Source organism: Zonotrichia albicollis, chromosome 12 (genome assembly GCF_047830755.1).
Source record: "Zonotrichia albicollis isolate bZonAlb1 chromosome 12, bZonAlb1.hap1, whole genome shotgun sequence".
In the NCBI taxonomy this organism is placed as follows: domain Eukaryota; kingdom Metazoa; phylum Chordata; class Aves; order Passeriformes; family Passerellidae; genus Zonotrichia; species Zonotrichia albicollis.
Window position 1 is genome coordinate 21,836,574 of NC_133830.1, and position 12,849 is coordinate 21,849,422.

At 40.9% G+C, this 12,849-nt stretch overlaps 1 protein-coding gene across 11 annotated transcripts in view; it reads right to left on the reverse strand.

Moving 5' to 3' along the window:
• Window positions 1–12,849, reverse strand: part of FGD3 (FYVE, RhoGEF and PH domain containing 3) — a 94,520-nt gene that overhangs the window by 43,000 nt on the left and 38,671 nt on the right. For 8 of the 11 annotated variants that reach the window (XR_001333208.3, XM_026797615.2, XM_074550205.1 and 5 more), the window contains exon 2: window positions 3,585–3,755. Coding sequence is in view for 10 of the 11 variants with exons in the window: in XM_026797615.2 (XP_026653416.1) it covers window positions 3,585–3,755 (171 nt within the window). In the remaining variant the exon portion in view is untranslated. Of the gene's footprint in view, window positions 1–3,584; window positions 3,756–6,701; window positions 6,720–12,849 lie in introns of those variants that run through there. The other 3 variants (XM_074550207.1, XM_074550206.1, XM_014272237.3) reach the window with 2 other exon arrangements.

Consider the following 12,849-nt stretch of genomic DNA (forward strand, 5'->3'; position numbering starts at 1 on the left):
AGTAAATTATTTAGCATAGACAGGCAGTAACTCATGGCAACAAATTCCCATGCTGTCATGGTTTCACACAGGGAAAACAACTCCCATAGGAAAAACTGACATTGGAAGGCAGGAAAACTGGCTGTGGGATTGCTCCCAAAGCACACACTGCATGGAGTAGGATTGCCAAGTGTGCCCTCCAATCTAGACTATCCAATGAGTTGACACATTACGTGAGGAAATTCTAACTACATGTTGTATTTTGAAAAAACATTTTTGAAAACAGTTTCTTTCAGCCATTTCTGACATGTCCCTCAGTTGGGACATGTGATCAGCATTGTAATGGGGCTTGAGTTGACAACTGTTCTGAATGTAATTCCAGGGTTACTTTCTTTAGGAGGATAAACTGAGGCATATGCGCCCAAAAAGTAAATTCCAGTTGTCCCTTCCTTGCATAAGTCCCTTCATTCTGCATTTGTTCTAAGATCCACATCAGCCCAGATTGCCCTGCTCCAGCCAATGGGGAGCTGCCACAGTAGTCCATAGCCAGACCGTGTCTGAGGTCAGTGATGAAGAGGTGTTAAAGCATTTTGGAGTTTTCAGTATAGGTCAGATTTTAGACTTCCTACATAACTGAGTTTATTTCAGCATGAAAGAATTAAATCAAAACTTTTAAAGATTTGAGCCTTAAGAGAACACTTCCTATAAGAGGACTGATTTGCCCAGTCTCCAAAATCATCTGAAATTTCTATCATAAAATAAAGATGTTAAAGTCCAATTCTGAAAGGACTTCTACAAGCCCTATCTTATACAGGAATAACAGGGAAACAGGAGAAGAAAATCTTCTTGCATATAAATGGGATGGTGAAGATCTGTGTTTTCAAGTGCAGACCACGTGATCAGTGAGCGTCTGACCATGTTTCTCCATGTAAAAATAAAAAACAACCTAAAAACAAGTAAGCACACAGCCATCTGGCCCATCAACCAAAGATAAGCTCTGTGCTCCTTACAGAGGGTGCACAGTGCAGCAGGCAGACATGTCAGAACCTACCCCACATACACCCAAGGTTTTATAATAATATCAAAGCATTTACACTGGGTCTCACTGCTGTCCATGTAAACATTTGATGTCTTTCCTGTTAGTGGATTCATCTGAATCACATCAGACAACAAATTCTGCACTGGACCAAAAGGATGCAGGAAAACCCTTTCGTTAATTCTGAATTTTTACCTACTGAAGTAATGTTGAGAAATGAAGACTTCAACATGGAGGCAAAGCCACTAACCCTACCAAGGACTACTTAGCAAGCAAAATTTCAGCCACACCAGATGTTCAAGACCACCTTGGTTCAAGGCCAAGTGCATCTGCATCAGGGGAATCCCAGATGCAGACTGGGTGGAGAATGGATCAAGATTAGCCCCAGGAAGAAGCACTTTGGGGTGTGGCTGTCAAGATATTTCACATGACCTGAGCACATGCACTGACAGCCCAGAACCTTGTAGTGTCCTGGACTGCATCCCCACCTATAGCACGAGCACCAGGTAATGCAGATTCTCTGCCTCTGCTCCATTCTGGTGAGACCCCACCTGCAGCTCTGGGGCCCCCAAAACAAGAATGATGTTGACCGGTTGCAACCAGATGAGGCCACAGAGATGCTGCAAGGGCTGCAGCCTCTCTGCTCAGGAGCTGGGCTGAGAAAGCTGGCAGGGTGTTCAGCCTGGGGAAGAGAAGGCTCCAGGAGGAGCTTAGAGCCCCTTCCAGTGACTAAAGGGTCTCCAAGAAAAGTGGAGAGAGAGACTTTGGACAAAGGCCTGGAGCACTAGGACAAGACAGAATGGCTTCCTGACTGACAGCAGGGTTAGAAGTGATATTAGGAATTAATTCTTCCTAATTCCTAATTAATTAGGAATTAATTCTTCCCCATGAGGGTGGTGAGGCCCCGGCACAGGTTGCCCAGAGAAGCTGTGGCTTCTCCATCCCTGGAAGTGTTCAAGCCAGGTTGGACACAGCTTGGAACAACCTAGTCTAGTGGAATGCATTCCTGCCTATAGCAGGGGATGGAACAAGATAAGTCTAAGTTTCCCTTTTCAACCAAACTGTGATTCTTTGGCTCTAATTAAAACTAGAAGTTTGCTACATGGAAGATACCAACATTACAAAGCACTTTCAGGTGCCACCTGAAGGCTGAAGCCATATGCTGGGAAGATATCTCCTCATTCCTCCTTCTCCTGAAGGTTTTACACAGCAGCTCATGGCTTCGAATCAAGCTATCTAGGGCCCCTCCAACTTTCTGAAATACACACATAGAAAAAACATCCTCAGTGATTGGAAATCAGTGCCCATGAATACAACAGCAAAGTATTTGCACCAGATGAATTCGTTCCAGTTCTCACTGAACAGACACTTTCGCTATTCCTTTTTGTTGCCAGTAATAACAACATTCATTCATGGAACAATCATTAATTAAACTTGGGCTACCAAGACCTCTAGGTGAAAGCTCCATAAAGACACAGACCTTGTGAGATGTGTCAAGCATTAAGTAGTATATTAATTTAATGTTTAAGGTTTACTTCCAGAAGCAGAAAATACTATGCTTTCTTTGTTGTTGTTTAAGGCTGAATTGCTTTTGTATAGATATTTTAATTGGGATGGGGTGGTAGTGCAATGGCTTAGAGTGTACAACACAAGAACATCTTCTTTTTCAGATGACAATGACCATCTATCACATGAACCCATATCTTCTAAACATTTTGGTTTACGAACGTAGTATCTTCTTGAGGCTTAGCTTCCTTTGTTCAAATACCTTTCAAGTTCCATGCTTTTTGCATCTCCAATTCCCTTGATGCAAGCACCCATTACACACATAAGTGCAATTAATTCTACAAAGCATGGGGTGGTGAGAGTAGGACTCTTGGCAAGCTGGCATTACAAAGACAGACCACATGTCATTTCACTGATGAAGAAACATGAAAACAATTTCTACTCTTTCAAGAATCTGCAATCGTTTTTGTAGAATTCAGAAGCCTGGGGAGACCAAAAGAACAGCTGGAACATACTACTTCCTGGCTCCTCTTCCATCATATTTTGGGTGTGCCATCTATTTGACTATTAGCTGGCAGTTCTGTGGAAGTACCACAACCCACGGGTGATTGGTTTAGCTTCTACACCATATTTTCAAAATACATTTGCTCAATCTAGGCATTTCCTGCTGCCACATGTAGTTCTTACAATAAATGGAAAACAGACCAGGTTTTGACAATAAGATATTATTACCTAAAATACTTCTAAAAAAATTTATCAAAAATATAAACAATGTTGCTAAATTCAACTTACGCTTCACAGCTGCATGAAGTATACCAACAGGACAAGAAATATAAAGTGAAAAGTTAAGTAACTGGTTATTGCTGAATCAATTTCTTCTTGAAGGCTTCTCTAGGTGGTTATTTAACATTGGGAAATGAAGATAATAAAACCATACCAGCTATACATTAGAATGCAAAAGTAACTGGTTTGCTGTGACTCAAACTGAAGCAATAATTTTAAAATATTATACTTCCTGTGCAATAGAAACTTGTACAATTTCTAGAAGGACAAAGCCACCTACCTTGGGGTTTCTGCAAAGGATGCATTTTGGCCAGTGCAGGTTTGGTTTTGGGCTTCCTTCCAGCCTGATGGAGACATTGTGCTGAGCTGATGTGCTGCAGTTCCCCACATGCTTCCAACGCAGGACTGGAGTCAATGTGACACTTGATTTGAAAAGGAGAACAAGGGCAACCTGAGGGAGGGAGGGAGGGAAGGAAAGGAGGGAGGGGAAGGAAGGAAAGGAGGGAGGGGAAGGAAGGAAAGGAAGGAAAGGAAGGAAAGGAAGGAAGGAAGGAAGGAAGGAAGGAAGGAAGGAAGGAAGGAAGGAAGGAAGGAAGGAAGGAAGGAAGGAAGGAAGGAAGGAAGGAAGGAAGGAAGGAAGGAAGGAAGGAAGGAAGGAAGGAAGGAAGGAAGGAAAATGAGGAAAATGTTAGTATGTGTTCTATCGATCCTGAAGAAAATTTGTGCTACTTCTGGAATTATATCACTCTTTCAAGTCCCTGAAGAAGGGAAGGGGGAAAGGAGAGGGGTGAGCCATTCCCTCACAAGTTATTACAATCAATATACCAGCATTAATAATCCTGTTAAACTGCCTGACTGATAAGACAGGCAGAATTTCCGCACTCCTGTCTTTAATGAATGATTTACATCTTTACCATAGGCACCCAAAATAAAAGAGCGAATATAAAAGTTAAAAAACATTTCAAAATTATTTCTCCAAAAAGAAATACAAGTGTTATAGCATATAATGTTCTGTTACTTGATAAAATACAACTGTATTAGGATGATTCAGGAATATGTTCCATGTGGTGGGAATGGTACAAGTGCCATTTCTTCAGATTTAATCACTCCAGTTATTTATTATTCCTCCTTATGTAAAAGATTAACATGCCTGCAAAAGCTCCAGTGTAGAAGATGCCATTAAGATACAATCCAGTGGCAACAGAGAGAAAGAAGTGGTTAATATGATTGTTGTTTTTTTGTTTTACATTCTTGATTCAATTCTATGAAGACTCAGCAAACAAACCAACATGGACCCCACAGTTTTTAATTTGAAGTTTTTTTGGATTTGTGGCAAGGCTACATAAAACCCTTACATCAGCTTTTCTAGTGTGTCATAAGAAGGCTGAAAAAGGAATTTAAAAAGGAATGTGGTTTAAAGTTGCTGCTTTTGAACATATAAATATATGGGGTTCTGGCAGTACTCAGAAATGGAAAACACATCAAATTTAGAAATTTGACATAAATGCACTAAAAAATGGCAAAGAAAACATTCTTTCCCTATTACTGTTTTGAAATGGACTAGCTGAATTTACCAGAATCTCACCAGAGTGGAGGGTGGCCTACATCACATAGAAACAATACATCTAAAGGTGAAAAACCCGTCTTTGCCTTTCTGTGATATCTTCAACAACATGGCTTTAGCTACAAAAATGCAACCTGCTTTCTCCCAGATTCCTATTAAGATCAAAAGCCTGAAATGAAAAGCACTCCCATTCACATCAACTAAATTTTCCTAGATTTATATTAATGGTATTAAATCAGGATGTGACCTTTTGAATAAAGCCCCTGGAGTCTGAGCCATGCAGACTGCAGATTTTGTTGTCAAAAATAGATTCAGATGGCACAAATCTGCTTACTGATCTCTGCCACCCAAATATACAATCCCTGAATTCTCCATGTATGGATGCCAGTTGCTGCTGGTTGAAGCTTCATTAGCATTTCTACCACAAATATCTTCTTTTCAGCAGATTTGAGACCAGCTATTAAAACATCCTTCCAGCTAAAACCAGGAAATTTTAAGTATTAAGTTCTATTCAAATATAATTTCATTTAACAGAAAAATGCGGTGAAAACAGAGAGGATTATTAGAGCAGATTAATAGATTACTGCAAACACATCATCACTGACAGAATTTACGCTGATGGCTTGGCTCTGGGTACCAAAAGCTCTCTGTGACAGTAGCAGTGCTGCCACAGGCCAGATTTTAAGGGGAGGGACTAGAACTTCTTCCTTATGAACAGTAGCTCATCACAGCCAGAAATTAAAACAGTGCACAAGGGAAAAGCTTGAATTCGAGAAAATTATAAAGGGCAGCATGCAGAAAAAAGAGCCCAATATTTCAGCAGGTATTCACTAGCATGTGACTGGAATGCAATCTAGCAATGTTGTATGTTCTTAAAAACTGCTTCAGTGATCCAATTCCTCAACCGTCAAATCTCTGCCCCTACCACAGCTCTAGAAAATATGAGAAGACCCCTCTGATCTGCGCTCTGTTGTGTGATGACACAGGCACAGCACTGGTTTCAGATCTGGCAAAGCACTGAATTCCTGGTAGATGCCAGACACGTCCACAGTCCCCCACAGGTGCTGAAGCAGGAGAGCCACAGCTTCTCCTGCCCTCAGACACCACATCCCCAGGAGATCCCCAACTGGACATCCTAAGCTGAGCCCAGCTACCCCATGCTGGCTTGGGATAAAGTACCAGTTACCCTAAGCATTCCCCATTCTTTTTTAACCACTGTCACATGTTGGTATCATTTTGGGAAATTTCAAAAGGAATTAAACCCCAATTGCTTTGGGGTTTTTTTTTTTTCAGTTTCTTTCCTCCTGGGGTTCATTGCTGTGAGCCACCTTACATTTATACTGAAAACAAAAGCTAGTGGCTCCTTCATTGGTTTCAAATGTGTGGCACCACCAGACACCCCTTTTGTCTAGGCAAAAACCTCTTACAAGATACTTACAGTACTGCAAAGTAGGTGTTTTGACCCTTATTTTATAAATTCACACATTAATTCTTCATCTTATGCTGCTTTATTAGCTCCAGCATTTTGCTCAAACCTACTTAAAGCTCATCTCTTCCTCCCGTCCTCCTGCTGAGACTTCGGCAGGGGTGTAAGGCAGTGTTTGTGCTGAGGCTGTACAGCCCTGCTATAGAACCCAGCTCAGTGACACTGACAACAATTAGCTTACATTTTTCAGACATTCCAAAACATCAAATTCAGCAAAAAGAGTGATAGCAGAGATACCACCATAAGCTTTCAGAAACAGATGCAATCAAACAAACATTATGCTCCAAAGCAAGCAAGAATCTGGCATGGACTGCAATTCCCCACCAAAAGAGAGGCATATCACTTACTTGTGACAGAGCAGAGACTCACACATTTTTTCTTACTTGCTTAAGTTGTAAGAAAACTAAAAAGAAGGAAGAACAGCTCCTGCTGCAGCTTTCATTTCATGGGTTAAATGCCATGTTCACAGGAAGTGACCTCCCCCAGCTCACTTCCGACCACCACTGCGGTTGGTGAGTCAAAGCATATAAACGTGGCAAATGCCCATGGAGGAGCTGTGCTAAGCACAAGTCACACGAGATTTCTGCTGGCTTTGACTTTCAAACCATCTGAAATGCGATACAAAGGATGTGGATGGTTTAGATGCCTGAATCTTCTGAAATAGAAAAGAGAAAGCTAGATTATGGAATCATAGATTCTCAGAATGGTTTGGAGCAGAGGGCACTTTAAACAAAAACCATCTTGTTCCAATCCCTTTCCATTAGACCAGGTTGCTCAGAGTCCCATCCAGCCTGGTCTTGGATGCTTCTGGGTATGGAACAGCCAGAGCTTCTCGGGGCAACTTCACCAACCTCAAAAAGAATCTCTTCCTAACATCCAACCTAAACCTAAGCTCTTTTAGTTTGAAGTCATTCGCCCTTGTTCTATCACTACATATCCTTGTAAAAAATCCATCTCCATCTCTCTTGTAGGCCTCCTTCATATTTTTATAGAGTTTTTAAATTAAATATAGTTTGATATTAATGCAAGAACAGTCAGTAACAGCAGTAACATGTCATGGAAACCAACAAAAACACAGTTCTCAGCATGCAAACTCTCACTCTGCTTCACAGTCTGAGAAGGGAAATGAGGGACCACAAAAGTGACAATAAGTGCAATTCTACCAGCATGGGATGGAGCTTGCTCAAAGATTTACATCAAATGCCTTGAAGATGTTCAAAGATTCTTCTCCTATCCTGCTCTCCCATCAGAATCTCCATGGGAAATGATAAAGGATGAAGCAAAATCTAAAATTTTTGAATGAATGCTGCATTGCAGGGCAGACTCCATCTTCGAGGAGACACAGAGGGGCTGCTGCTTTGAACTCTTACAAAAAACACAAACCTGACAAACCCTGACAAATTGCTCAGTCTGAGCAGGGCTTTCAGAAATTTGGTCTATTCAGTTCATCTCACACCACCACAGAAACACAGACACAAAAAAATTTTTTGTGAAAGAAGCACATTGCTGAAATTAACAAATTTGTGCATGTAAAGCACAAGAAAGGACCAAAACCTTCCCTAGACCTATAACACTAGTATTTGGAAATTTGGGATTTGGTGTACCTTTATCCTGCTCTGACTAATTTTAACTGCCTTAGATGAGAATGCTTTCTCTAACAGATGTTTCATAGCTTCTCAAGTGTCACTACTGAACATCATTGTCATTGTATCTTCCATAAATCTGGATCAAAATACCCCACCTTTATTCTCATTAGATTTTCCTATGGTACATTCCTGCAAGCTAATCCAAATAAAGGCTGTGCTTTACCAGCACTAGCACACACCTTACATCTCATCATCTGAATCACAGCAGGCATATTCCTGAGGAGTTTTCAGCTCTGACTTCTGTTCTCCTTGAACAGGTTTTTACATACAAAGAGTAAAAACCTCTTTTACACACTCATTTCAGTGCAGTCTCTGTATCTGTCATTGCATTCTTGTTTTTATTGCCCTGTCCAGAACAGCACATAACCCAGCTACCTGTGCAAAGCTTTTCCAACACTTCTCTGCCTCTGGGACATTTCACACTTGATCCTGCAGCAAGGGATTTCTCCACAACTGCTTTAAAGGAACCATTACAGAATTTTCATTACTCATTTAATCTGGTATACTTTCATTTGAAGAATTAGCTTTTCAAGAGAAGTACATCAGCCCTTTCCTCACAACAATAAAGCACACTCCTTGTCCCACTCAATGCTCCCTAGACAGGGTAGTACAGTACAGTCCTCATGTTCTATCTTGCATGTAAATAAAAAAACTTCACACTGCAGACCCACATTTCTCCAGCTAGAAACACTCCTAGCACTGTTAGTTCTACATGAAGCAGGAATGCAGTGTCAGTACAGGCTCTCTGGCCCCCACCATTGCAGGGGCAGCTTGGGCACTAGGGCTTTTCTCTTAGATACGGGTTAGCTGGCAAACTGCTATTGAAAACTGGTTATTATAATGATTCTTAAGTGTTTACTTTAAATTTATATAATTACAATGGTCAGGAGAAGATTTCTGAGTGACATAAATGAGAAGCATCCACATCTAATTCTTTATTGCAGCACTAGTTAACACAGATGTGTGAACCAAATTCCTGACAAAATTACAAGCACATCTCAGAAATCCTGCTGCTATAAAGTCATTACATACAATTTTACACTGGGGCAAGGAAAAAAAACAGACAAAAAAAATCAAGCAGGCACTCTACTGTTAGGTGTTTTATGTTGCTCTGAGTGCAGCTGGCCACTACATCCCCCACAGACAGCACAAAGCAAGGATCCTTCCAAGGCCAGTTAAATATGCCCCATAATTTCTACCATAGTGGCAATGATACCATCTCTTGAGACATAATACAGAATCAACTCAACCTGCCACTGAGTTGCCACAGAGAAAATTTAAACTCCTTTCTAGAACAAAAAATCAGAATCTGTCACTAACTGTATGGAAGGTCATCTTTCCTTAGTTAAGAAGGAAAGTGGTATTTCTTATTTTATTTTTATTCTGTAGCAGGCTGCCAAGCAAATTCTGTCCAAAAAATGAGTGAAGGGGAAAACCACATCAGCTGAATGGGAAGAAGGGCCAGCTTCCAACCCTAGGGATTCCAAGGGGGCCTAAGGAGTGGAAGCAACACAGAGAACAGAATAAATTCACTCAAAAGGAAAATGAGAAAGAAAAAGCACCACAGAATATATTCTCCTCCAAGACTAAAAACAGGCACAATAAAGTGTCAAAACAAAAATATTTTTCTTTCCTGTATGAAACAGGATGTGGTACTGCAGTTAGCAAGAACTTACCTTCGGCTCCTGGGGTTATTGGTACAAAGTTAAAAAAAAGGTCTTGTGTTTTTATTGACTGTGTTTTGAGTCCTCTGTTAACATGCACAAGACTGAGGATATGCAGTCTGCTGCTCAGCCCCAGCCTCCTTCAGCCACAGCAGTCAGCCCCAAATTACAGGGCTGCACTGAAACCCCTCTGTGAGAAGGCACCTGGCTCATCCAGCTGGCACCCCAGGGACAAGTCCAGCCTGAGGATCTCCTGCAGAGAAGGAGGGACTGTGGTGAAGCAGCTCCTCCTTGTGCATCACTGTTATCAAAGCTCTACATGGACGCAAGTCCCAAGAGTGGAAAACTCCACATGTAATTATTTCTTTGCTAATAAACTTCTAAGTGATTATAATCCAAACTCTGCTGGAGAGTAGATGAGGATTAATGGATTTTGTGGGGGCTTGGGAGATTTTTTTAAGTAGTCATATATATTCATGTGGTTTAACACAAATATTGTAATTTCTAGATCTATGTCTGCAGTGCTGCTGAGTGTGATAATGAACTACACAGTAAATGTCCTGAACCAATGTCAACGTTGTGTGCTTCTCCACAGTATCACAGGATCACAGAATGGTTAAGATTGAAAAAGATTTCTAAGAGCACCAGGTTGAACCATCAATCTCCCCATCATCTCCATGTTCTCCACTAAACCATGTCCCCCAAGTGTCACCTCTACACATTTTTTTTGAACACTTCCACTTTTTGAGCACTCCACCACTGTCCTTGGAAGCCTGTGCTAGGCTTGACCTCCTTTTCAGTGACAAAAATTTCCCTAATATCCAACCTAAACTTCCCCTGGCACAACTTGAGGCTGTTTCATCTTGTCCTGTCACTTGCTACACGGGAGAAGAGACTGACACCCACCGAAGTGGCAATGCTCAAGTTCTTCCATGCTATTCTGTGACAAACTAGTACCAAAGTTATTCTTTCAGATTTTGTTTATATTTGTATCCCTTTGGAGAGTATCAGTTTGGCCTTAGGTTTTGTCTCTCAGTTGACTTGGACACAGATGCCCATCAGTAACTTTTGCATTAGCATTTCTGTCATACCTCAGAATTTGCCATATCTTTACAGATCTGGTCCCTGAAACTTTGGCATTATGATTTCAAACCTCCAGTGACATTCCTGTACAGGAAACAGACAAGGCACATGGGAAACAGGTTTCCAATCTGAAAAAAACATGTTTATTATCTTTGTCTAGGGCTGGAGACTATTCATTGGTAAGCAAATTCCTGCATTTAGCCATAGTCTTCTCAGTATTTACATTTGGCCTGCTCTTCATATTGACATATAGAGAATGGATGTTAGGGGATATTGAACATCAAATCCCTATAAATGAAGGCAGTTACAAACTTTTATGATCTAACAAAATACAACAAAGAGGCTGTGAAAATCTCATTCTTCTGGAGGAAACATTTAGCTGATTTTCCCCCTCAAATGAGGAAATGGTTTAATTAGGCAAAAATGATCATCACAGTTACTTTCTGTGATACAAGATCAAAGGTAGAAGAGAAAAACCCCTGAGACTCCTCCATCTAGTAAGAAAAGCAGGTTAGATGACATAAAAAGACTGAGGCATAAAGAGTGACAAAGAAAAGGAGAAGGAGCCTGGGGTAGGTGTCAGCCAGGTTGACATTGAAGGAGACAAAAGCCCTGCCAGAACGCTGCACACAACAGGAGATTCAGCCATCACATGGGACTGTCAAACACTGTTCCTCTACTAGAGAAAATGGAGGTAAGAAGAGATGACCAGTCAGACTCATTTCTTTGGTGCATACAAGTCTTGTCTTACTTTTGTGTGATGAAATGCAAAGCAACTTGTTTAACTTCAGCAGTAGATTTCAAGACTTAATTTCTGCATTGGCCAAGGTGCAGATGTCAAGGTCCAGATATCGAAGTCCCTCTTAAGTTGTTGCATGTGCCTAATTTAGAAGGGAAAAGGGGAATTGGTTTTCATTCATATATTTCATTATAACTAACATGAAACCCAGAATTCATTAATTTGAAAGACCGTGTTTTGTTTTGATTTCTTCTTTTGCAAAAGGATTCATTGAAGATGGAAGATAAATGGGCCTTCCTCTAATTTTTTCCTGAGTTCAGGACTGAATATTGGGCAGATAACATGCACAGAGTTAAAAATAAAGTAAGCACTTGTAACAGGCTAGAACTCTCTCAAAGGAAGTTCTAGTTATAGTGAAGCATTTCTGACCATAATTTTACCCTCATTGTTCTTATTCTAGCCAGGTGAGCATAAGCAAGGGCATTTCTCTGACTTACAGGACAAGTCCCACACACCACCACTTTTCAGTCTTTCAGCGGCAGCATTTCAACATATCTTTTCCTCCTCCTGCCTCTTTCCCATTCAAACTCGCTTTGCATCTCATGCTTCTGGTAATTCACTTGGTTTAGCTCTGGTCTCCACATTTAGTCTGGCTGCTTCCTCCATGACACAGGGATGCTCACCCACGGACAACTCCTGGTCTCCCAGAAGGGAACACCCCATACCAAACTGATCTCTCTACAGGGTCCCCAGAGGCAGCTGAGCACGAGGTGCAGTGTGTAGCTGCAACTATAAATGCATTTTCACCATGGATTTTCAAAGATGAAGCTATCATTTTGCCTGACAGCCTCAGAGCCCTCACTGATGTCAGATGTCTATACCACCTCTAAGATGCCCACACTGGATGAGCCTCCTTGAAGATGCACAAACCAGATCCTGATGAAGGGATGCAGACAGAATCTTTATTCAGCATTCCTGAGGTTTTCCTCTTAGATGAGCACAGTTTGTTTTTTTCTTTTTCTTTTTCAAGTAAAAGGTTTTTCATTATGATTAAAGAGTCCCAATTAATAATTACACGGATTTTGCAAATCAATGAACTATTTCAGCCTAATAATATACCCACAACTTCACATCTGTACTACTTTAACACAGGAATTGCAACACCAAAACGATCCATTACTGTGAAAACCTAAAGAGATTTATTCTACAAACAAATTACTGCAGTCAAAGCCATCTCAATTTGTTCCTTTCAGGTTACCTGCAGCTGTGTGATTTACTGTCTTTGGGATTCTCTCCCAAGAACAAAGAGAAAGATGGCAGATCTCCAATTGCCAGAGCTGCAGGAAGAGTTTCTCTGTTCTCC